This window comes from Diabrotica virgifera, chromosome 1, assembly GCF_917563875.1.
Source record: "Diabrotica virgifera virgifera chromosome 1, PGI_DIABVI_V3a".
Taxonomy (NCBI): domain Eukaryota; kingdom Metazoa; phylum Arthropoda; class Insecta; order Coleoptera; family Chrysomelidae; genus Diabrotica; species Diabrotica virgifera.
The window spans coordinates 4,111,867-4,139,841 of record NC_065443.1 but is presented as its reverse complement, the minus strand read 5'-3'; the positions used below and the strand labels follow the sequence as shown (position 1 = coordinate 4,139,841).

Below are 27,975 nucleotides of genomic sequence, written 5' to 3'. Positions count from 1 at the left end.
ACACCTGCCTGACAGTGACTTCTGCCAAAAAGCAGTCAAGGAAGAGTCAAAGCAGTTGTCAGGTTTATTTGCGTCAAAAAAAGTTTTTCTTTTTTTATTAAACATCTTTTCATATATGGTCACGTTTGTTATTGGAATTGTACCGATAAAACACATTTTGTCCTCTCAACCATAAATAATAGGTAGGTTAAAATAATTTTTTAAATGTCCAAAATCACTTTTCTTTTTGCCCAATTATACAATTACTAATTAGGGAAAGACCCCTTTGAAAATTTAAGACTGTATGCATCTCACGTGGGGTAATATTTTTGCATTTCCAGAATTGGTAAGATGTCTGGGAGGAAGAAGAAACCCGGCCTAAAACTTCAAGTTTCCGATGACACCGTTCCCAAAGTGTAAGTTTTCCGTTAATTAGGGTCTATTAGCATTTAAGATCATGCCAGATTGATTAATATAACTTTGAGGTAGTTAGAAGTTATTAATATTCGATAAATAAATTCATATGGTAATTTAAACTGTTAGCTTTTTGAAATTCGCGTTGAAGGTCACACAAAAGGCATTCAAAAATAGCAACAATGGATTCAAATAATTTTTTGCTTGAACAAAATAGTAGACTTTGTGGTTTTTATACATAAAGCCATTTTTTATAAGACTTTCAGACCATCTCATTTGCTGCCAACAGAATTGTTTTTACCTTATAATCATAAAGTTATATAAAGTGTTATGAAGATAATATGCCATAAATATAATACACTTCTCCAAGAAATTAATGGACCACCTTAACCCTTGGTTCGTTGCTGTAGTTTATACATGTTTTGTCGCGATAACCTTGTTGCCAGCTGCCGATACACTTTTAATTTGAATTAGGAATTTGTCAAAGACAGTTGGAATATGTCATACCCCAGTACACTAGTGTTGTAACTTTTAGTTGTTTTGTTTTCTGGAGGTAAGTACATGATACTTTGATGTTTTCTGAGATGTACTATCATTTTTATTTTTCTTAAAAGGCAAATTCCAACAGCACTTCTAATCATACAAGGAAGAGAAATTCGCAGTTCACAATTTGCCTTTAAAGACGATATAACGACTGTGTCATATGTTTCTGTTTTGAACAGATCAAAAAATGTAATCCTCTTTTTTACTTTACATTATCATGATACTATAATTGAAGAAACTGGTGAAACGAAATTGCCTGAAATTATCGGCTTTTAAAATTCAACCAAAAGCTGTGCAGACACATTGGATAAGTTATCTATCTGCCAATTACAGCGTATCAAGAAACAGTCGCAGCCGTCGTTGGATTTTGACATTATTTTATTTCGTTTTTGAATACAGCTGGAATAAACGTTCAAGTTATATAACAACTACAAAAAACTTTTATCTGAAAAGACAAATGTTTTAGAATGCAGCTGGTTTCGGAGTTTAGAAAACAAAGGAGACAAAACCCTTCCTTCTGTTGACCACTATGTGATAATCAGCAACCAGAGGTACACAAATTGGGACCTATGCCTTAGGAAGACATTTTACATTTGTATGCAATGTCATACTCCAATTTTTTTTGGAACAAGCAATAATGACATGTTCAAATTTGGCCTATTTGACGGAGTTCTAACTTTTTTTTTTATATATTTATATACGGTTACAATCATTTACAGAAAAAACAATAGATTAAAATATAAATTACATACAATATAGAGAACAAAAAATACATATCAATATAAATAAAATATGTTACCAATACAAATTACACAAATAATCATACCTAAGGACATTAATTAGTGTGGTCGGCGGACATTCAATTCAGTTTATTGATGTCAATATACAAAGTATTTACATAAGTCAAAGTAAGCAGACAAGTCACTTTTGAGTTTATTATTATTATTATTTTTACAGCACAATAAGTCTTAGTTAATGTTTACTAAAACCTGACTCAGGAACTTGCTATAAGTTTGAAAAAGGTCAACGTTAAGGTGCTGGTTTGCTAGTCTGGCAGTTCTAGTGAGGAAGTTGTTAAGACCATAGTTAGTACGGTGGATTGGGTAATGGAAACTAACTGTAGCCCTGGTTGTTCTTAGTGGGACATGAATATTATTTTTTTGAAGAAGCTCTGGAGTTCAAGTTTTTCCATGTAGGATGCTGTGGAAAGTGATGAGATCCCTTCTCTTATGACGAGCAGTGACCAGTGCCATATCCAGGATATTAAGAATATCTGCATCATTGTAGTTGTCCAAGATATTGAGTCTATAGGCAATTTGCTTTAAAAATTTATGTTCAACTAACTGAAGAGCATTAGTATGCACTCCATAAAAAGGAGACCATACACAGGAGGCATACTCAAGATGGGGACGGACCAAGGCACAGTAGAGGGTTTTTAAAGCTGTAATATTTGTGAAGTCCTGGGTGCATCTTCTAATAAAACCAAGCATCTGGAAAGCCTTATTAACAACATTCTCCAGATGATGAGAAAGCTGTAAGTTTGTATCAAGGGTGACCCCCAAGTCTTTAAAAAGGGAAGTTCTTTCGAGAGTAAAGTATAGTGACCAATATTGTAGTCAAAAACAATAGCATTTCTGGAACGGGAAAAAGTCATAGTTTTACATTTAGTTGGATTAAGTTCCATGCCATTTCTTTTACACCACTCTAGCAAGTTATTTAAATCGTACTGTAGTTTTTCACAATCCTGGGGATTTAATCACACAGCTTAATTTTAGATCAGCAAAGAGCAAAAATAAACTGATTGCGAAGCATTCATTTATGTTGTTTATGAAAATATTAAACAAGAGTGGCCCAAGCTGCGAGCCTTGAGGCACTCCTGGTGGAACTTGGATAATTTTAGAAAGAAAAGTGCCAATTTTAACAATTAGTCTACGATCACATAAGTACCTAGCTTTGGAACCATGACAATAAAGGCTCATCAATCCAAATCAGTTTTAACTTATGCAACAAAATATTGTGTGGCACCCTGTCGAATGCCTTGGAGAAGTCAGTGTATATCGTATCCACTTGATACCCCTTCTCCAAGGTGTCCAGCAAGACGTCCACCTGACTAATAAGATTTAATTCTGTAGATTTTCGTGGTCTAAACCCAAACTGTTGTTGGACTAGTAGAGGTTCAAATAGAGGGGTTAGAATGTCACATATTTTTCGATGTATTTCGGTAAACATTTTTTTCTTTACTTTGTATAATATTGGGCTATAAGTTTCTTTAGAGTTGTGTGTTCAATAATATGTTTCATAATATCTGAGTGTATTATTGTTCACCCATGTTTTTTGAGTGGCATAATTGCAATGTTTAACTTATTTGACCCATAAATAATTAAAAAACCAAGATTAATCATTTTAAATGATCAAAACTTTAAAATTTTTAAACTCCTGCGTTAGTTAATTTGGGGTAAGATATACCCTGGAACACCTCGTGCTAATTTATCTGTGCACACTGACACAGGGTTAAAAATGAGTCATTTTTGGTATCTTGAATTTCCTAAACCTGTTGTCCGATTTAAGTGATTTTTTTAATATTTTATAGCCTTATTCTTTAACAATATCGCTGTAATAATATTGTTGGTAGACAGGTAAATTGTTATTGTATACCAGGCACAGGCGCCAATATAAAAATTTTCAGGGAGGGGGCAGACGTGAAGATGTTGCACATTATATTTTGTATACTTTGGATAACCATATGATATGGCCGCCCATGATACTGGGTGTACCAATCAAACTGTGTTTTTCTCGAAGTTCACGTGACCCTGTGGAATACTCTAGCATTTATAAAGTACAAGGCAGTGCTGATGCGTGACCTTGAGCGAAAATACACAGCGACAAATGCAGACTACAAGAAGGACAGCCGCCACCTCTCGCTCGTTGTTCTGTACTGAAATTAAAACCGAACTGCAGCCTCATGTTTTCTTAACATTCTGTTTTTTGATTCATTCACGTGTTGCAAAAAATCCTACACGATAACGACATTGATCTGGTTGCCATACAAGAGACCCATACTGAAGACAAAGTCCAGCTTGATTTAAGGGGAAAGATACCTGGCTACGATTTACTGGGAGCCACCTATGATAAACATTACGGCATCGCAACCTACATTCGCTGCAATATAGAAAATGGTTTCCTACTTTCTGCTTCCAATGAAAATAATATACATGAAGTAGTCACCAAGATTGTTGATATTACCGTAGTTAACATATAAAAACCTCCAGCCACTACATGGAACCCAGAAGTGCTAAAGACTCATCCACATCCTACTATATACATCGGCGACTTCAACAGCCACCACGAAATGTGGCACTAGTAGAATGGTCCGAAGAGCAAAACACATGCCTAGTTTTTGATGCCAAAGACAGAGGAACATTTAAATCAGCTGCATGGAGAAAAGAATATAACCCAGACCTATGTTTTGTCTCAAAAGATACCAATGACAGACCACTAACAACTGCGAGAAGTGTCCTTGCAGACTTCCCACATACTCAACATCGTCCGGTGCTTATCACCATCGGAATATCAATTCCAATAATTAGATCATATCCTCGACCCAGGTGGAATCTTAGAAAAGCAAACTGGAAGAAGTTCTCTGAACAACTAGACCGGACCTTGAGCTGGGTCCCTCCAACCAGCAAACATTATGAGAGGTTTGTGGGCGCAGTAATAAGCACTGCCAAGAAAACCATCCCTAGGGGGTATCGCAAAGAATATGTGCCTGGATGGACTGAAACATGTGAAGACTTATACACGAAGTTTCTCGAAAGTGGTGACCGAGAAATAGCCGATGAGCTTTTACACAACATCGATACAGCTAGACGCCAAAAATGGATAAAAACTGTCGAAAACCTTGACTTCAAAAAATCAAGCCGGCAGGCATGGTCCTTGTTGCGGAAAATTGGAGGAGCTAACCAGCTGGAATCCAGAGACTCTAAAATGTCTCCTAACAAGGTTGCCTCCCATATAGTATCTCTATCCAGAGCTCCACGAGATCGAACACATACTACCAACGTGAAAAGAGACTTAAGGGCATTAAAACAAATGAACAGAACGAACTCCGAATATTCAGCAAGAATACTTATTTCTGAAATCACACATGCGCTGAAAGAAATGAAATCAGGTAAAGCACCTGGCTTTGATGGTATCCATCCAGAGTTCTTGATACACAGTGGTGCATACACGAAACAGTGGCTTGCAATGTTCTTTAATGATATACTTCAGTCAGGTAACATTCCTTTCTCACTTAAGCGAACAAAGATAATTGCAATTCCGAAACCGGGCAAATCAAACGATAAGCCAGAAAACTACCGCCCCATAGCTCTACTCAGCATGGTATATAAACTATTAGAAAAGCTTCTCCTCAACAGAATTAGTCACAGGATACTAGAAAATGTCCCCATGGAACAAGCTGGCTTCCGCCCTCATCGAAGCTGTAGGGACCAAGTGCTGTCATTAACAACTTTTATAGAAGCTAGTTTTCAAAAGAAACAAAAGACAGCAACAGTATTTATAGATCTAACAGCAGCATATGATACTGTTTGGAGACAGGGATTAATATATAAACTGGCCCGCATTATCCCCTGCAGAAAGATAATTAACCTCATTGACAACATGCTGACCAACAGAGCCTTCCAGGTTATAATGGGAAAGGAGACGAGTAGACAGATGAAACTTAACAATGGTCTTCCACAGGGTTCTGTCCTTGCCCCTTTACTTTTCAGCCTCTATATTGCTGACATGCCTGAAACCGAATCTCGGAAGTTTGGATATGCTGACGACTGGACCCTTGCAACAAGCCACCAATCTTTAGAAACTACAGAAATCACTCTCACGAATGACTTATCCATCCTCAGCGAATACCTTAAGAAATGGAGACTACAGCCAAGTACTACAAAAACTGAAGTATCAGCTTTTCATCTAAACAACAAGTTGGCAAACAGAGAATTGCGAGTGTATTTTAATAACAAGCTGTTAAAACACAATAAATACCCGAAATACCTTGGGGTTACTCTAGACAGAACGCTCACATTCAGAGAACACCTGACGAAAACAGCAGCAAAATGGAAAACACGCAACAATATAATACAGAAACTCTGCGGCACTACATGGGGGTCCACAGCATCAACATTAAGATCCTCTGCTCTTGGCCTGATATATCCGGTCGCAGAATACTGTGCTCCAGTGTGGCTAAATAGCAGGCATACCCACCTGGTCGACACCCAACTAAACCGTACTATGCGTATGATAACAGGCACAATTAAGCCCACCCCTACAATGTGGCTACCTACCCTTAGTAATATAGCACCACCCAACCTACGCCGCGAACATGCATTGGTTAAAGAATATAACAAAATAATGGATAGTCGCCAGCTTCTAGTCCACAACGACATCCCCGATATTCTTGGAAACCGTCTCCGATCCAGGTTACCCCCTCTACAATCTGCTCAAGCGCTGCAGCAATCCAACTTTGACTTAAATACCCGATGGAGAGAAGATTGGGAAAGTAGGATAGATTTGCATTGCCATAGTCTACCGGACATCATAGGGAAACCTGGCGAATTTGAACGTCCCCGTAAGATTTGGGCAGCCCTTAATCGAATTCGAACAAACTGTGGAAGATGCGCCGACTCCCTCCACAGATGGGGTAAACTCCCCTCGCCTTCTTGTGACTGCGGCGCTGCAAGACAGACGATCAGTCACATTGTTCAGGACTGCCCACGCAGAGCATACACAGGCGACCCTATAGACTTTGTAATGGCAACCGAAGGGTCAATCGAATATATAAAAAAATTGGACATCTGTTTGTGATGCATTGTATAATGCATAAATCTAAATATATTCTGTGATATACTTAAGCCATACGCTAAATAAATAAATTATGTTGTATAATAAAAAAGTTAGGTACTTAAATAACTAGCCTTGTTTTTTGTCAATACAGGTTGTTTTTAAATAAGTATGGCGAACTTTAAGGGGTAATTCTGCATGAAGAAATAATGACAGTTTGTGTGATAAACGTAAGTCTGCAAATGCTTCGTTTCTGAGATGGGGGGGTGTTGAAATTTTTATTACAAACTTAAGATTTATTTATTGCTCTAAAACCGGTTAAAATAATGCAAATGAAATTTGGGTTTTAAAAGGTAGTTATTGTGCATATTTTGATATACAATCCGGAATTTAATATTCACCATTGGCACGTTTACAGGCATTATGACTCTTATGTGCACCAATGGTGAACATAAAATTCTTAATTGTATGTCAAAACTCAGATGGAAGAATGGTGTAGATGAGGAAGGTAGAAAAATAGGTGCAGCAAACTGGCAACAGTTGGCAATAAATAGAACTGACTGACATAATAGACTTGAGAAAGTTGAGTCTCTTTTATAGGGCTGTAGCACCGTTGATCATGATGATGTCAAAAAAGAATGTGTGTGTACTTTGTACGCACGCAAGAAGTTATACTTCTATTACATATTATGTGATTTTAACGAAATTGATATAATGTACTTTAAACAGTTTATTTATATTTTATTTAAATATTAAACTAATTTTAATACTTACTACTTTCCAAAAATTTTTATTAAGACAATACCAAAAATTTTAAAAAATAAAAGAATAAAACGCACACAAAACCATTGAAAAATGCCACAAAGAAAAAATGATTTCTGAACGATAATAATTGTTGGCAAAAATTTTAAATACGCATTTTCTGAAAAAAAAATTATATAATAAATATACTTACAATCATAAAATGCATAAAAAAATAAAAAAAAAACTTGCATCGGGATTCGAACCCGCGAATTTGGGGACGCTTTGATTCGTAATCGAAGCCTAGACTCACTCATCCAATTACTCATTATTTGTCATGTGGAAAAATAGGTCAACTGAACGTTTTACTGTTTGAAAGTTATTCTGAATTTAAATCAAATTATGTAGCTTGATTTTTGTGGAAGAAAATATTAAAATATAACAAAACAGTAAGAAAACAATATATTAGATGAAGATTGGTAGAACTTTTGTTGGTAATCAAATTAAGCATGTAAATCAAAGCATTACATACCTACTAGATAAATAAATCTACACCAAAAAATCATAATTTAAAAATAAAAATCGAACCTAATTTCGGATTTCTCTCTAAAATCTCCATTCTTGAGAAAATAAATTTATTCCAACCTAATCCAAATGTATAATTACAATATGATTATAATAAAAACTACTTACCAAATTAGAATGAGTCCTTGTCCAAAATAGTTCAAAAGTCCAAAAATATATATGAAAACTATTTAAAAAGGCAGTATAACTATTAACTAACTTTTGTTTGTTGTTTCTTTTCACACAAATTTCAAAACGCAACAACCATAAATAATCAAACCACAGCTTTGCCACAGCCGACATATTAAATAATTTTTGACATGTCATTTGAACATCCAATCAGAACAAAGTTATAATGCGCATGCGCCGGGATCGTAGGTTTTAACATATAAAAATTCACCCTCATATCGCGCGTAAAGAAGTATAACTTCAAAAATGCACAATAGCTAGACTATTAAAACCCAGCAAATTTGATGAATATTGATGATAAACAAGGCTAGTTGTTAAGGTAGGTACCTAACTTTTTTATTATCCAACATAAACGAATGAATAAAAAACGGAGTGTTAAGAAAACATGAATAGAATAGAATATAATAGAAAAAAGTTTTATTCTCAGGATTCACAAGTTACAAAAATAAAATTGTCAATACAGCGAATCGTGTCAATTACAATTTATAAGGGTTGCTGAAACAACCTACACTTAACATAAAAATAATATTAAAAATAATAATAATAATAATAACAGTAACATTTAGATTAGGATAAGAGCCCTCAGTCTCCTTGCAGGACAGCTTGAAGGTATTCTTCCACTTTGTATAGTTCTAGGTTTATGAGCAACTGTTGAACAGACTTTGTACAGAGACGACAACATAGACTATAGTTGAATTTTAAGAAAAAATCACAGTTTCATTGGTATACTTAGGGCCGGTTGTTCGAACGCTAATCAAAAATGATCATTATCAAATATTTAATTACTGTCATGAAACTGTCAATGTCAACTTTGTTTGGGTTGCTGCTGAAAACATAATTGATTACAATTATGAGATTTATTAGTCAATTATTTTAATAATTGTTATGTTAATTGATTAACTAGTCTCATAATTGTAATCAATTATGTTTTCAGCAACCCAAACAAAGTTGACATTGACAGTTAGTGACAGTAATTAAATAAATTAAATATTTGGTAATGATCATTGCTGATTAGCGTTCGAACAACCGGCCCTTAGTATACAATGACAATTTAACTGTCTAGCAACAATATTATTAAAGCAATATTAAACTAATTAAAAATCACTTAAATCAGACAACAGGTTTAGGAAATTCGAGATATTAAAAATTACCCATTTTTAAAGAGGTGGTGCGTTAATTTCTTAGAGAAGTGTATTTGTATTGTTTGATATATAATTTATATTTTCCAATTTTTTATTTAGAGTTCCTCCAGCAAATTTAAACACCAGAACAACCATCACTATAGGGGATCGAACCTTCGATGTAGAAGCAGACGATCTAGAAAAAATCTGTGATCTAGGACGAGGAGCTTATGGGGTAGTAGAAAAGATGAAACACATTCCAAGCGAGACTATTATGGCAGTCAAAAGAATCACAGCAACTGTCAATACTCAAGAACAAAAAAGACTAGTCATGGATTTGGATATTTCTATGAGAAGCAGTGACTGCCCTTATACTGTACAATTCTATGGAGCGTTATTTAGAGAAGGCGACGTTTGGATTTGCATGGAAGTTATGGATACTAGTTTAGATAAGTTTTACGCCAAGGTGTACAAGAATGGGAAAAAAATTCCTGAGGATGTTCTAGGTAAGTGTATAAAATTCATCATCATTCTCTTTACCTTATCCCTATGCGGGGTCCGTTTCTCTAATTATATTTCTCCACACAATTGTATATTGGGTTATATCAATATTAATTCTCTTGACCAACATGTCCTGCGTAATCGCCTACCCCTAGGTCTTCTTTGGTCTTCCTCTGCTACTCCTTCCAGGAATCTGCACTTAAGGCAATTCTTCGTATTGAGTGATTAACGTCTCGACGTTGAACATGACCAAACCATCTCAACCTATGCTCTCTAATTTCGGCATCAATTGGTGCCACAGCTAGACTTCCCCTAATATACTCATTTTTAATTTTATCCTTTTTTGTCACTCCATTCATCCATCTAAGCATTCTCCTAAGCATTTTCTAAGCATTTTTGCCACATGCATTCGTTGTTCCTCTATCTATCTTTTTCACTGCCCAACATTCAGTTCCGTACATCATAGCCGGTCTTATGGCTGTTTTATAGAATTTTCCCTTCAGTTTCATTGGAATTTTTCTGTCACACAACACACCACTTGCTTCCTTCCACTTCATCCATGCAGCCCTAATTCTTCTGCATGCATCTCCATTTATTTCTCCATTATTTTGTAATACCGATCCCAGACACTTCTGCTGTTTACTTATTACAACTATTTTGGTTTTCTGTATGTTCAGATACCGACCTGCTTCCTTAAGGTCGATTCCGAAAAATATTATTTTATGGTTTTAAATATGAACCATTCATACTATATGGAGCGTATCGTATCATACACTTCTTTGTTAAAACAGGTTTTTATATTTTTCGGAAACGCTACGCTACATGCCAAAAACATATAATACGAATCGACCTTTACAGCTCTCAACGAGACACTCAAGTAATGTTTGCAGATCTTCTTGAGTAGATGCTAGGAGTACTATGTCATCCGCATATCGCAAATTACCGTTCACAATTATTCCTTCTTGTTTTTAAGTACACGTACTATATACAGTACAGGGTGGGTCAAAGAAAACAGTTCACCTCGATATTTGGCAGTAGTTATTGGATTTTAAGGAAATTCCGTAACAGACCGATTTTTATTTTGAAATTACAATTGTTTGATATATATTTCATACTAGTGACGTCATCCATCTGGGAGTGATGACGTAATCGATGATTTTTTTAAATTGGAATAGTGGTCATGTTTTTTTGAAGTTATACTTCTTTACACGCGATATGAGGGTGAATTTTTATATGTTAAAACCTATGATCCGGGCGCATGCGCATTATAACTTTGTTCTGATTGGATGTTCAAATGACATGTCAAAAATTATCCAATATGGCAGCTGTAGCACAGCTGTGGTGTGGACATAGATTTATAATACTCTAGATTGCGCCTTACGATCTTAAAATGGGTGACGGTTGCGACAGAGATAAATGAGCCTATTTGGTCGGTAGTCTCTTTCTAATTCAAGGGGAGTATCGACGACGTCACTATCCTACTCTGTCGTCGAGTATTTTAGATGGCTTGACAGTTCGAGCGGATGGCGACGAGAACTGGTCGTTTGTCTTCGGACGTGGATAATCCTGGTTCGAATCCCATACCAATCTTTACTTTTTTATTTTTAATTTAATCAATATTGCGTTTATTAGATATTATTACATCTCTAAAATAAATCTATGCAAAGAAATATATAACAAATAAGAAAAACTGTGTAGGTACCTATAGATTTTAAAAGATATAAAAGCCAGTGTTATTTTTTTTTTAATAAGTTAATGGTAGAATGGTATAAAGTAATTAAAAATATTCGTAAAAAATTACCAATAATTAATATCAACATAATGTACCATCGATTTATTAATTGAATCGGTCATTTCAAAAACAACACGAGTCACATATTCCTAATTTTACAGAAGAGCAAAGAAAACTTAACTATATAGTCGAAAGATGGATGAAATGGATGACATCAAAATTCAGAGTTATATTGTAGTTTTGTTCCTAATGTTTTTACTGGACTGGTGTCGTTTTTGCACACAACGTTTATCTTCAAGGAGTCTATTCCTCTCAAAAAGTTAGTTTCTCAAAATTGTGGACTTTGCTGTTTTTGAAATGACCGATTCAATTATAAGTAATTAGACATTATTTTTATTTATGAAACTATTGTTACAATTTTTTAAAAAAGTAGAAGCAAAACAAATATTATTCACATCATTCGAATAAGGACGAATTTATATTAATAACGAATGACTTTTATTTTACTATGCAGTTCACAAATTATGTATTCCAATATTAACTTACTATACATAGGTACATTTATTATCTGCTAGATTTACTTAGGTGCATTTTTCAGATGTAAAAATATCTAATAAACGCAATATTGATTAAAAAAAATAAAAAAGGTAATGTGGTATGGGATTCGAACCACGATTATCCACGTCCGAAGACCAAAGACCATTTCTCGTCACCACCCGCTCCAACTGTCAACATATATTACTCGATAAAGTGGGATAGTCACGTCGTCGATATTCCCCTTAAATTAAAAAGAGACTACCGACCAAATAGGCTCATTTATCTCTGTCGCAACCGTCACCCATTTTAAGATGGCAGGGCGCAATCTAGAGTATTATATATCTATGGGTGTGAACGGTTGACAATTTGGTTATGTAATGTATGGTTGTTGCATGTTAAAATTTGTGGAAAGAGAAACAACAAAGGTTAGTTAATAGTTATACTGCCTTTTTGTAGTTATACTTCTTTAGGCGCGATTTCATTGAGGGTGAAATTTTAGTAATCTGCGCACACAGGCAGTATGGAGTTCGTTACTAAATGTTTTAATTTATGTATTTATCAGTCCAGAAAAGGTGTGGAAAGAATAAATTAGAGTTTTGAAGTTATACTTCTTTACCGGCGATAGAGGGTGATTTTTTTATATGTTAAAACCTATCAGCCCGGCGCATGCGCATTATAACTTTGTTCTGATTGGATGTTCAAATGACATGTCAAAAATTATCCGATATGGCAGCTGTGGTTTGGAGGTAAAGGTAAAGGTAAACAAATGTATAATATATTAGTTTTATTGTTGTGAGGACAGAAACAAAAACGTTTATAATATTGTAGTGACTTTTAAATAGTTTTTAAAAGCAACAGGTACGTAATAATTGTTAATGTATCATGAGTATAAACCTACCTATTTGATCTGCCAAAATACATAGTATGTAATACTTTTATTTATATAATTTGATTACCATCGAAATTTCTATCAATATTCACCTAATATATTGTTTTTTTACTCTATGTTTTGTTGTATTTTTTCAATTCTAAATCATTTCAATTCAAAATTAAAATAATTTGATCAATTTTCAAAATATCACAAGTTTAATCCGTTTAGTTAGTCGATCTTCGTAAATAATGACACATAGTGTCCGTGGCTAAGCGGAGAAGGCGAATGAATTCCAATACCAACCGCTCTTATCAGCGCTGGTTCGAGTCCCAATAGAAACTTTCTTTTTTGTTTTTTTTTAATACATTTTATGATTGTAAGTATATTTATTATATAATTGTATTTTCAGAAAATACGTATTTAGTTAAAAAAAATTTCGACAATTAATGTTCAGACATCATTTGTGGCTTGTTTAATGTGTTTGTGTGTGTTTTATTCTTTTATTATTTTAATTTTTGGCACTGTTCTAATAAAAATGTTTGAGAAGTAGTAAGTATAAATTAGTTTAATATTTAAACAAAATATAAATAAAAAGTATATTAATTTCGTTTAAATCATATAATAGAAGTATAACTTCTTACGTGCGTACAAAGTACACACACATTCTTTTTTTAAATATATTTTTCTACAAACGTGTTAAAAATGCAATTTATAGCACTCCATAGGAGCGTTAAAAATGCTACTTTAAAGCACCGGTGCTTTAAAAATTTTAAGGCACTGCAGTTAAAAATGAATTGTCAAATTGTGAAACGTCAAAATATTTATATTTCATTTAGTAACATTAATAGATATTAATAATACCTATTTACGAATGTTTCTTCTAAAATTTAGGAATATATTAATTTTATAATACATTTAAGTATGTAGTAATTTTCTTTACAATTTTTACTTACCAATTTGTTTTGTTTATACCTAATATCGCCGTTGTCTAGCAAGTGCCTGCGTAGATTAGCGGTATGTGTATTTAGCTACGGACCCGTTAGTACTTGGTTCGATTCCCACATAAGGAACCCCACATAAGGATTCCCACATATTCCCTGGAAAAATCGAACGACAAAAGTCAGTACAGCTCAAACAGATAGGTCAAATGGACTCCTGGCAGGGGTAGCAACTCCTAAAACCGCTTGGTTTTATATTGGCAAAATCCGAAATAAAGATGCAACATCAGAAATGTGGCAGAAATGGCTGGAAGACGATAATAAAGGTTTTACATTCACTGTAGAAAAATTGAATAATGTTGGGAAATATTCATCATTCAAAATTGGTGCACCCTTCCAATTGTACACCAAGATGAGTAATGAAAATAAGGAAATTTTTTTTGTTTATTATTAATGGTTATTGACATCTTAGACTATTATTATATGGACTTATAAATGATTAAAAATAATTAAAATAATTAATCGGGATGTTGCCCAACTATTTACCGGGTTGCAAATTTATAATAATTACCTATTTCAAAATGCACTTTTGAAATTAATTTTTCTTATGCACAAATGCAATTTCAGATTTCTTATTCATTACAATAGTTCACAAAATTTCCTGACATTCTCACGAATCCATGTGATACTACCTATACCTATTGTGATAGGTGGTATTTTTGTAAATGGTATTGGCCGTAAATAAACTATTTATTTATTTATTTATTTATAACAAACGTTTGTTATTTATAGAAAAAGACAGAAAATACAAAATAAGTGATTGATGTGATCGTTCATGGGACGATCAGCAAATAAAAAATATGTGATTGATGTGATCGTTCATGGGTATTCTTTCATTTTTCGACTGTATAACTATAACTAACATAATAAAAATATATTATACCTAGATATATATGCACACACATATATAGGGCTCGTGTGGTAGCTCATTTGAAAGGGTGTTCAAATCTCTATTCAGTAATATAAACAATAATATCATTTTATTTATACAGGGTGGCCAAAAAATAATTTCTGAATTAAATTAATTGACGCAAAAATAACAATGTATGCAATTTATTTAACTCAAAATAAAATCTATTGCTAACAGAAAATAGAAAAAAAAATGTTTATTTGGCAAATAAGCATTGCTTTTCGCTTAAATTAAATGGTCAAACTGCCAAGGGGCACGTGGGAGGCTGTTTGTGATTTAATTTAAGTGAAAAGAAATGTTTATTTGTGAAACAAACATTTTTTTCTATTTTCTGACAGCAGTACAATGTATTTTAAGTTAAATAAATTACATACCTTCTTCTTTTTGTGTCAATTAATTTAATTCGAAAATAATTTTTTTGGTCACCCTGTATAAATAATGATATTGTCCTTTTAATGAGCATTTTTCAGTGCGTAACAAATGATAGGAAAAAGGGTAAGTCCGTGATAATACACATTTATGACATTTATTCTAACATGACATTTTAGTTAAATCTGACAGTTGTCACATTTTATTTTCAATTTGGAATAAAAACAGATCAGATGTGTTTCTTGCATTTATAAAATGGTATTTTCTTTGATTTGTATAGTCTTATAAATTATACAGATTATATTTGTAATATTATTATCTAATTAAAAAAAATAGTTTTTTTATTATGGCGCCATCCATCGACAACTAGAATAACTAGAATAAATGTTGTAAATGTCTGTAATCACGGACGTGCCTTTTTGTCTGTCACATACAATTTAATGCGTTAGAAAGAAATCGAAAAACTATGACGCACTGAAAGATGATCATGAGAAAAAGAATTTTAGTGTTTATATTACTGAATAGAGAATTGAACAACCTTTTAAATGAGCTAGCACACGACCCCTATTTCCATTAAAAAAAGCATCGATTACATCATCACGCTCAGGTGGATGACATCACTAGTATTCGCGGTGTGCAAGTACTTGAAAGGGAAACGAGAAACGACCGTGCGCGAGTCGCGTAGAAATATTGCAACTATCTTAAATAATTCATATTGTCAATTGAAATTGTCAAATTGACGTATATTTCATACCTTCTGTCATTGAAGCTGAAAAATTATATATTGCTCTACAATATTGATATGATATGCAATTATTATATAAAGGTAAATTTAATTAATTGTATTTTGCTTGCAGTACTGCATTTTAATAACTAATTTTATTTACTACATACAATTGTTTACGTTTGCATAACATAACCTGCATCTTATTATTTTTTTGGACTATGGCAATTATCCAGCAACCAGGACTAATATAATTGGCCAATATAATTAAAAGTGCGAATAAAAGTACAGAGCGTAGAAATAGAGGGCGCTTTGCCGAACTTGCACGGTCCCAATAGCCAAAAAATTGTACATAATTTAAAAATAAAAATCGACCTATTTCAGCATTTCCTTAAAATCTAATAAGTACTGCCAAATATCGAGGTGTATACTGTTTTATTTGGCCCATCCTGTATTTATTATTCACTTGATTGATAGTGATTTAATGTTTATTATATTATGTTCTTTGTAGGAAACATTGCTCTTGCTGTTGTTAGTGCCTTACATTACCTTTATTCCCAGCTTAGAGTTATTCACAGAGATGTTAAGCCTTCAAATATACTGATTAACAGACAAGGAGAGGTAAAGATGTGCGATTTTGGAATCAGTGGGTATTTGGTAGACTCTATAGCCAAGACCATTGATGCTGGATGCAAACCATACATGGCTGTAAGTAGCATAACGTCTATATTCACAATCAAAATTTTTGATTTTTTCTTTGGTTTTTACACTGTTGGCAAAATGTTCATGAACAATTATCTTTATTCCACCCAGTATAAGCTTAAAAGATAAGTTTGAGTAAATCTTTGCCCAACAGCGTTAGTATTAAAGAAAATATCTAAAATAATAAAAAAAAAATTAGCAGAATCTGTTCACGAGAAAGTCAACTATCAAAATAAGCATAATTTTTGGTAGTGCCCAACTTTTGAGGTTAACACTTTGATGGACAGAACGTCTATATACATCTAATTTCCATTGATGTAATGTGATACAACTCCTATACGCTCTGAGCTTCGCTGGTGTCGCTAACTAGCGGATTACTAATGCAACTTTTGCCGGAAATTTTTAAATTTATTATTTAATTTTTATCGCGTAATATTTACAACGCAAAAAAGTAATTAAATTGTAATCGGTTTTTTTTAAATTTTGTCAATCATTTTGACGTTCTATTGATGAAATAATAATTTCTTACTTCGGATACTTTCACAATTATCGTGTAAATTCAGTATTTAAAACGTAAGTATATTTAAGGTAAAAATATACACCACAGCTTTGACCAACTAATATTTTTTCCTATTAATGTTTTTAGTTTCAATGTTTTAAATTAATCACTTTGACATTTATGTCAAATTTCCAGAAAAGGTTCACTGACTTGTCACTACTGGCGCTCACGAACTTTTAAATATCGCCTCTACGTACGAGCTCACAGCGTATAGACGACATTTCGAAAATAACGAGTTGTGACAAAAAATGTCACATTACATCTGCAGATGTATTCCGGTGGTGATGTTGACGGAATTAATTGAAATGAATGTAATAAAACGAACAGTAAATATTTTATTTATTTTGGTACAAAAAGGTATTGCGCTTAGGTTTCGGAAAAGGGCCGAACGATTGGTGTGTGAATCGTTCACCAGCTGTGTCGTGACTAAAAAGAAAACCACAACGATAATCTGTTTATGTTTATTCCCTCTGACCAGATGACAATAAATCATTTAGGTCTGGCGTACACTTTTGTAGTTTTAAGAAAACGCCCTTGAATGCATTAGTGAGTTGTTGACACAATTGTCTGATATAGTACTTAATTTATGAGGGTGCAGTTTGTTACACCGCACAAACGAAAAACAGATGGTGAAGGATACATTCCGTTTTTATTTACATGTGAATTTTGAATGACTAACGTCGTTTCGATTTTGAGAAATAATAATTAAAAATTAAGAAAAAATAAAATTAGAAATAGTAATTATAGCGTAATGCTACAGATGCATATGAAATGTGACACGATGTCCATGGTAGTCATCCACATGTTTACAAAAAAATGTTAAAAAACTCATGGTTTCCATAAACAATAAGCGCTAAAAGAAATTCAGCAGTTTCCCTATTCTATTTTGCAAAATACATAATAGTGTCACAATAATGGCTTATACATTTGACTAACTGTTCATCAACTTGTTAAGTTTACACACTTCTACAAGCAATTAACACACCACCTTAAAAATGAGTTATTTTTGATGTCTCGAATATCCTGAACCTCTTGTCAGATTTAAGTAATCTGTTTAACATGTTATAGCCTTATTATTTAACAATATCGCTGTAATAATATTGTTTCTAGACAGGTAAATTGTCATTGCATACCGGGTGTACCAATCAAACTGTAATTTTTTGTCAACGTTTGCGTGATCCTGTGGTTATTCTATCATTTATAAAATACTGAAATTAAAACCCAACTATAGCCTCATGTTTTCTTAACATTCTGTTTTTTCATGTTGTTCTGAAGCTTTTTTGATTAATTTGCTTATAATAAAATTCTGTTTTTTGATTCACTTGCTTATGTTGGATAATAAAAAAGTTACGTACCTACTTTAACAACTAGCCTTGATTTTTTTTGTCAATACAGGGTGTTTTTTAATAAGTATGGTAAACTTTAAGGGGCAATTCTGCATGAAAAAATAATGATAGTTTGCTTTATAAACGTATGTCCGCAAATGCTTCGAAATGAAGATTCCCGAGATAGGGGGTGTTGAAATTTTTCTTACAAACTGACGATTTATTTATTGCTCTAAAACCGGTTAAGATATGCAAATGAAATTTGGTGGATTTTAAGAGGTAGTTATTGCGCATTTTTTGATATACAATTAGGAATTTAATATTCACCATTGGCACGCATATGGGTAATATGACACTTATGTGCGCCAATGGTGAATATACAATTCTTAATTGTATGTCAAAAAATGCACAATAACTACCTCTTAAAACCCACCAAATTTCATTTGCATATCTCAACCGAGAGCAATAAATAAATCGTCAGTTTATAAGAAAAATTTCAACACCCTATATCTCGGAAACTAAGCAATTGCGGATATATGTTTATAAAGCAAACTGTCATTATTTTTTCATGCAGAATTACCCCGTAAAGTTTGCCATACTTATTTAAAAACACCCTGTAAAAACAAGGCTAGTTGTTACAGTACCTAACTTTTTTATTATCCAAAATAAGAGAATGAATAAAAAACAGAATGTTAAGAAAACATGAGGCGATAGTTGGGTTTTAATTTCAGTATTTTATAAATGATAGAATAAACCAGTGTGACGCGAACTTTGAGAAAAATCACAGTCTGATTGGTACACCCGGTATACAATGACAATTTACCTGTTTAGCAACAATATTATTACAGCGATATTGTTAAAGAATAAAGCTATAACATACTAAAAAAATCACTTACATTGGACAATAGGTTTAGGAAATTTGAGACATAAAAAATGACCCATTTTAAGGTAGTGCGTTCATTTCTTGGGGAACTGTATTTTGTTTCCTGTATGAAATATTATTTTTTTAGCCCGAAAGAATAGATCCCACCGGAAATCCCTCACAATACGATATACGTTCAGATGTCTGGAGTTTGGGCATATCACTAATCGAACTAGCCACAGGAGACTTCCCATACCCCAAATGGGGCACACCTTTTGAACAACTAAAGCAGGTCGTGGCTGACGACCCCCCAAGGTTACCTAGCGGACAGTTTTCACCGGAATTTGAAGACTTCACCTGCAAATGTCTCCAGAAGAAGTACACCGACAGGCCCAACTATAGCCAGCTACTGGAGCACGAGTTTTTAGTGAAACACAAAGACATAAAAACAGATATATCTCCATTCGTCTCGGAAATACTTGATATACCTGACAATCCCTGAGATTCGTGTGTTGTTTGTTAGTTTTCGGCGGAATTTTTAAAGTCAGGAAGCGTGGTGATGGAAGCCAGGAAGTTTACTACAACATAGAATATGCACTAATAAGTTTCAATCAGAAATTATGATTTTTTTCAATTACATTTGTGATATTTTCAATGAAAAAGGTTTCAGTTTGCTTTTTATAGAATTGTGATTTATATTTTGATCATAAAAGAGAAAAGTCCGTGGGGTGGGATCTGTTGAAAATCAGACCATAATGGACATTTTTCATAGGAGTCTACTTTTTTGCTAGAATCACTTCGTATCAATCATCATGACTTACTCACTCTTGGCGGAGTGTTTGCCGCTCTCTGATTCATTTGTTTCGGTGAATCAGTTCTGTGTTGTCTTGTTACTATTATAGCAGCGTGTTCTGTGACTTGGCCCTGTCTTCGATTTTCCTTCATTATTTTCTGTCGTTAACACTGCTCCTTCCAATTGTAGATTCTTAGCTTCTTTATGTCTTCTAAGACTTGATCACTCCATCTTGTTTTGGGTCTTTCCTTTGGTCTCTTTGTTCTTGGTCTCCATCCGGTTATTCGCTTTAGCGTAGAATCTGGGTTGGCTCTTTCTGTGTGTCCCAGCCATCTGAGCCTTTGCGAACTCGATTATGCCACCTATCCTCACCGTTACCATTATTCGTCGAATTATCTTTCTCTCTAAGATTTCTAACTTCATTTCATCTTTTTGTGTTAAGCACATCGTCTCTGCACTATAGGTGATAACTGGTCTGATTGCAGTCTTGTAAATTTTTAGTGTGGTTGTCTTACTAATGTGATTTTCTTTTAAGAATTTTTGATAAAAAATAAAAATCTTATCTTGTAAAAGGTATATTTAAAATCCCTAAAAAGGGCTGTATCACAACAAAACGTTTTCGGAATCAATATTCCATCATCAGTGTTATCACCTAAAATAAGTATAACTATAAGTAAAACAAACGTGAGGTTAAATTTTGACAAAGATAAAAAAGTGAATAGTTATACTTACAGGTTTACATGGTTTAAGCCACCAAAATGTACGTAAATGTTTAAAGCATGTAAACCTGTAAGTATAACTATCTATTCACTTTTTTACCATTGTCAAAATTTAACCTCACGTTTGTTTTACTTATAGAGTTATACTTATTTTAGGTGATAACACTGATGATGGAATATTGATTCCGAAAACGTTTTGTTGTGATACAGCCCTTTTTAGGGATTTTAAATATACCTTTTACAAGATAAGGTTTTTATTTTTTGTGATTTATGGTATACAGGTAGTACAAGAATTTTTCCTTGTGAAATTTTTGATAGTTCAAGTAGGTTTTATTACCCAGTAGGATGCGTTCATTTATTTCATCAGTTCTATCATTTCTGCCATTCACCATCACTCTCAGGTATTTGACATGGTGTACTCTTTCAAAGGAATATGCAACAAGCCTAATTTCTTTCTCGGTGATGGTACTTTCTCTTGAACACTTGAGGAATTTCGTTTTACTTTGGTTTATTACTAGCCCTCTCTTCTTTGCTTCTTTATCTAGTATTAATATTATCTTCTGCATGGTTTTAAGTCTCTAGTAACCAGTGCAATATCGTGTGCATACGCTACTGGTTGGGCTGAAGATTCGATAATAGTTCCCATAATTTTGGCTGCTCTTACTGCCCCCTCTATGGCAATGTTAAATAATGTTGTTGACAAGGAATCTACCTGTCTGACGCTTACCTCCATTTGTACTTTATCTGAGGGGCCTTCCCTTGATCTCTCTTGTGCCCTTCTTCTCCATTGTCTTGTGTTCATGGTTTTCAGGTCATGTTCCACGTCATCCAACCATCTAGTTCTGGGCCTTCCTATCGGCTTCCATTGTAATATTTTCTTTGTTTCTTTTTATCGTCTTGTCTCTATGTCATGTCCCAGCTATGATAGTCTTCGACCTTTCACAAATCGTACCAAATCGTGACCTTCATCCAATTCATTAACTTCGTTGTTTCTCCTGATTCTCCATGTGCCTTCTTCTTCTTGCAACGGGCCTTATCGACGCAAAAACTGCAAAACCTCGTAAGTCGATTTTTGGTCCATTATTGTTGGTTTATACTTTTACATATCTTTTAAACTACGAAAGCTTGTAAGTCAATATTCAAATTTAATGCTACTAGCGACATGTACAAAAACCTCATAAGTAAGATGTTAAGTTACAAAACCTCGTAAGTTGCCTTTTTATGAGACAAAACCTCGCAAGTTTAATGATAGTTTAAGATTTTAAGTAACAAAACCTCGTAAGTCGCTCTTTGACAAAAAAAAACAATATTACTGAATTTTACTTGATGGTAATGGAATCGTTACCTAAAAGAACACTACACACACAAAATAAATTGAATCTTACATAAAGAAGCCAAAATGTTTTGTTCTAAAGTTACATAAAACTGACTTACGAGGTTTTGCAGTTTAACCGTCGATATACTTTTCTCAGTATTTTTTCTCGAATGTCCTTGGGCTTCATCCCTTTTCGTCATTACCCAGGTTTTGGTCAGATAGATAGTCATTTTGGTTCTTTTGTCCAATATCGATGCCATCAAACTTCTATTAGCATAGTGCATATCTACGATTCCCGCTGGAAATACGTGCATTAGTTTCGCTACTTGCGAAATTCTTCTGATTTTCTGTGCCCAGATATCCTGCCTGGACTAGATATCAAAATATAAAGTGGAAGGAAAAATTATATTTTTACATAATTTGTTAGTAATTAGAATGACAAAAAATCTTGATCAATAGTATGTATTGCATTCAAGCTGAGCTACTACATGTGGCATTACCATTAAGTGATGTTGAATGAAAGATTTTAGAATTCTCCATTACTACTTAATTTATACATGATACCATTTAATGGAAATTTTAAATCAAATTGTTTTTAATTTTTTTTGTTTTTTTTTTACTATCGGTTTCTATCACCAATCTTCCATTTTCTGTTTTATTATCTTCTGTATAATTTTTAATTTCTGCATTTTTAAACAATCGTTCTGTTTTAACGGTACTAAGAGTATTTTTTTAAATTGTGGCTAAGTCACCATTAATTTTTATCTTGTTTAGTTGGCGATTTTTAGCAGATATTTTATTTTCCATAATTTTTTAATAGAAAATATATTTTTAGAGAAACAGTATAGTAGAGGTCGGAACAAATTGTTCACGAATAGTTTTGTACATGTGTTTGAAATTTAGATACTCCTCTGAAGTTGTAATTAAAAAATATAAAGTAGGACTAAAAAAGTATTAAGAGTTCAGAATAGAGATGAGAATGTACCATAAATGGATGGTCCAGATCATACAAAAACAAGGATACGCTTGCAATGTAATGATGCAAGATGATTGCAATAATAATACAATAGACAGAGTGTTTTATTTAAAAAACAAAGTAACTAATGAAATCAGAAAAATGGTAAATCTGGCAACATTGCAATCACCAAATTTGAAATCTTAATATTGCAGAATAAGCGTATTCTGGTTTTGTACAATTCGGACCATCCAAGAGATATTTAGGCGTTTCTAGACTTAGTCCACTAGCTAGTAGACACACGGGTAACCTAATTGTTAGGCTTGGGCTAATCCGGTCCGTTCTCATGTGACTTTCATGTCTATCGTGTCATGTGACTCTAAGCCGCACATCAAAGAAACATGAAACGTAAGAAATAAAACACTGCTAAACAAATAGACGTCCGGCCATTTATGAAACTTTCCGAAAATAAAAATGTGTTATGAGCATGAATCACACTCGTTTCATTGGTAGGCGGACTTCAAGATTTGTTTAGCCGTGTTTAATTTTCATGAAACGCGTTTTACGTTTCATGTTTCGTTGGTGTGCGGCTTGCCTTATGAAACTATTCAAAATATGTAATTGTTTTTCAATGCAAAAAATACATGAATTTATAGTATTGTTAATATGATTTAAAATAACTATTCAAACACGAACAATATTATAGTACTTTATAACTTTTACAACTTTAACACAATGACAACTATAAACTTCAAATACAACTGTTCTATAAACTGTCAACTTTCTATGTTTATATTTGGTTTTTATACATTTTCTGACGTTCTACACATAAAAGTAAACAGTGCAAAAAGTAAAGGGTCCAGGACTGTATTAACTCAATGTACCCGTGTGCCTAGTAGCGTGGCGGTTTCTGTATATACATATACAGAGTGGGCCAAAGAAAACAGTCCACCTCGATATTTGACAGTATTTATTAGATTTAATACCCATTAATTATTCTGATTTAGTGGATGGATATTAGTACAGTTAAAATAATTAAGACGATAATGATTTAATCAGTGAAATTTAAAGTTTTTTCTACTTTAATGACAAAAAAGCAAGCTCATTAGCAGAACCCAATTAAAAATTATTTTGCACATCATATTTGAAACATTATTTGGTTGAAAAATCGCATTTTGTTGGCAAAAAATATATTAATTTGTCTGGACTAAATTACAGATCTGTTTATCTTAAAAGACATATGTTACTATCAACATTAACACAGTGTTGCCAAACTGAATTTTGTTATGTTGAGTGTAAATTTTCCCAGCGATCTCCGAGGGTACAATACATACATCTGTCATTTGTCAACCCTCTCCCTTCCACTTCTCTCACCCCTTATTTTTAAATAGGGAATAGGGGTCGTGTGCTACCTCATTTGAAAGGTTATTCGATTCTCTATTCAGTAATATTAACATTGACATAATTATTTATACAGGGGCCCAAGAAAATTATTTTGAATTAAATTAATTGCCACAAAAAGAAGAATGTATGCATTTTTTTAACTCAAAGTACATTCTACTCCTGATAGAAAACAGAAAAAATGTTTATTTCACAAATAAACATTGTTTTTCGCTTAAATTAAATGTTCAAACTGTCAAGAGGCAGATGGTTGGCAGCTTGAACATTGAAATTAAGCGAAAAGCAATATTTATTTATCAAAAAACATTTTTTTCTGTTTTGTGACAGCAGTAGAATGTATTTTGAATTAAATAAATTACATACATTCTTCTTTGTGTCAATTAATTTAATTAAAATATTTTTTTCTTGGACACCTTGTATAAATAATTATGTTAATGTTTATATTACTGAATAGAGAATTGAACAACCTTTTAAATGAGCTAGCACACGACCCCTATTTCCTATTTAAAAATAAGGGGTGGGAGAAATGGAAGGGAGGGGGTTGACAAATGACAGATGTATGTACCGTAAAAATCTACCTTAGATCGAAAACCGACCTGTTTCGTCATTTCTTTAAAACCTAATAAATACTGCCAAATATCGAGGTGGAATGTTTTCTTTGGCCCACTCTGTAGACCACTTTTATTTTAATTTCCTTGGTTCATCGATCTGGGATTAATCATACAGTCTGTATATTATTGACAGACATTTTTTGGCGAATTGCCATTTTTAATGAACATTTATTAATTTTCAATAACGAACATAGATTCGAAAGTTAATTAATTTTATTACTTTATAACTTCAACTAATCTAATGCTGAATAAAGTGTTCATTGGAAGTAATACAGGGTTGAAGCTTTGGAACATTATAGTGTTTTGTTAATCCCCGACGGGTAAACTGAGGAAATTCAAATAAAATATTGTTGAAAATTCACGGTCAGGAAATTTATTGTGTGTGTTACATGTGTTTTTAGATATTCTGTAATTTATTTTCTAAAGGATGACCTAAATTTCTATAATTCGTGTAAATTGATAGCAGTTCATAGCGTAATGGAAAATATATAAAAGTAGATATGAGGCTTTCCAAGAATTTTCCAAAATTATTTTCGAAATGAGTTGCATTTATGTAGTTTGTTTTGGTCAGTGTCCTTTATAAGAATGCCAGTATTTTGTGAAAAAGCCATAATATCTTATAAGTAAAATTTAATAAAAAATGTTTGTCCTGGTAAAAGGTATATTAGTTTAAAAAGCCCTATAGGGCTACAAACATAGAAACAGAACGTTTTCGCTCTGTAACAAGAGCATCATCAGTGTTACAAGAACATAGTGAGCCACCCAAAAATACAAAGGTTGAAACCTTTTAAAAATAGACTAGTAGTCTCATATAAATATAACCATCTTAAAATCCAAAGGATGGATAAAATTCCTATGGATGTGGCTTTAGGGCAACATATGACTTTCTATTTTTAAAAGGTTTCAACCTTTGTATTTTTGGGTGGCTTACCATGTTCTTGTAACACTGATGATGCTCTGGTTACAGAGCGAAAACGTTTTGTTTCTATGTTTGTAGTCCTATAGGGGCTTTTTAAACTAATATAACTTTTACCAAGACAAAAATTTTTTATTACATTTTACTTGTAATTCATGGTATACAGCCACCTACAGGAAATTCTTCCTTGTGGATTTTTATAATATATTTTGTTAATATTAACATTTCTAATTACTTGGCATTCAATAACACTTACCATCTGATTTGTTCATATTTGTGATAATTCATTCTTTTTTTTTCTTATCCCTGTTCATTTTTTAGATAGACTTGCACTATGGCGCGATAATTTTTGTCAACGATAATTTTGATCACTAGTAATCGTTGGGCTGAAAAGCTCGTAAGCTAACATAGAAAATTTTTTTTTTTTTTGATAAAATTTGATTTTACTATTCAATATATTTGAGGGCGATACAACGATTATAGCGGTCATACAACTTTTCAATACCATTTTTATAATACAATTTGTCTTTAACCTCAGTTTCGGCGATTATCTCTTCATTGGTGCTTATTTTTTTCCAGCGAGCATTCTCTCGAGGTCAGCGAACAGGTGGTAGTCGCTGGGAGCCATGTCTGGTGAATACGGTGGCTGTGGAAACAATTCTAAGCCCAATTCATGAAATTTTGCCATCGTTTTCATTGATTTGTGACACGGTACGTTGTCTTGATGAAATTGCACTTTCTTTTTCTTCAAATGGGGCCGTTTTTTTCGCGATTTCGTCCTTCAAACGATCCAATAACGCAATGCAATATTCGCTGTTAATGGTTTTCCCTTTTCAAGAGCAAGAGTTTCAAACACTTCTCAGAATCATCAATTCGTTGTTTTTGATCTGTTGTGAGCTTTCGCGGCACCCACTTTGCACGGAGCTGTCGCATACCCATATATTCATGCACAATATATCCAACAAGTTCCTTTGATATCTATAGAGTCTCAGCTATCTCGAACAACTTCACGTTACGGTCATCCAAAATTTGTGGATTTTTTGATGTTTTCGTCGGTAACAGCCTCTTTGGAGCGTCCACTGCGAGCATCGTTCTCGGTGCTCATTTCGCCTCGTTTAAACTTAGCAAGCCATTTCTCAACGGTTGATTTTCCTGGTGCAGAGTCCAATGTTTATCAAAGCAAGCTTTGGCTTTGACAGTATTTTTTTCGCCAAAAATCAATGCTGCAGGTAATTCCTTTTTATCAATTTTTTTAGCTAACAAGTTGTTTCAGTGAAAATGCTGTGTTTTTTAAACTAATGTAGGATTCGTTAAAGACAATCGTAATAAAAGTCCGTGTGATGTTTAACAGTTTTAATTAATAAAATAGATACCATTAAATTGACTAAATGTAAAAGTGTTTGTGTAATTGCGACTAAAATTTTACGAGTTCTCACAAAAGAAAATGTATTTGAAATAATCGCGTTTATCTACTTAATATATGACCGGCTTGTCAATATATTAGTACATCTTAAACTTCGCGTCTTTTCGATTATCGCCAAATACAGCCTCTTTCATTCGAATCTAAAAATCGACTCACTCTGGCACCCCTACGCTAAAACAAATTCTCTTACATCTAATCTCCCTTTTCCGTTTTCCCCTGAGAACCAACCTATTAAAATTGGATCAAAGTATGTACCGACTTTTTCCAATAAACGGAAACCAATAAAATTAGTCAAGGCGGCTACTGTTTATCTTAAACTCCGATTCCAAACGATTCGCACATGTGGCATATGTGTTCGTATACGTGAGA

General features: G+C 33.3%; 1 protein-coding gene across 1 annotated transcript; it reads left to right on the top strand.

Moving 5' to 3' along the window:
- Positions 1-31: 31 nt before the first annotated feature.
- On the top strand, positions 32-27,975 carry LOC114335455 (dual specificity mitogen-activated protein kinase kinase 6). The gene is made up of 5 exons (XM_028285694.2): positions 32-182; positions 321-395; positions 9,504-9,889; positions 16,537-16,733; positions 19,622-27,975. The coding sequence occupies exons 2-5, from the start codon at positions 331-333 to the stop codon at positions 19,973-19,975; spliced, it is 1,002 nt and encodes a 333-aa protein (XP_028141495.1). The 5' UTR covers positions 32-182; positions 321-330; the 3' UTR covers positions 19,976-27,975.

Bases quoted from the DNA above. Each gene is read 5' to 3' on its own strand.
- LOC114335455 (XM_028285694.2), top strand. From the start codon at position 331: ATGTCTGGGAGGAAGAAGAAACCCGGCCTAAAACTTCAAGTTTCCGAT. The intron at 9,890-16,536 runs GTAAGTGTATAA...TGTTCTTTGTAG, and splicing joins AATTCCTGAGGATGTTCTAG to GAAACATTGCTCTTGCTGTT. The intron at 16,734-19,621 runs GTAAGTAGCATA...TTATTTTTTTAG, and splicing joins GATGCAAACCATACATGGCT to CCCGAAAGAATAGATCCCAC.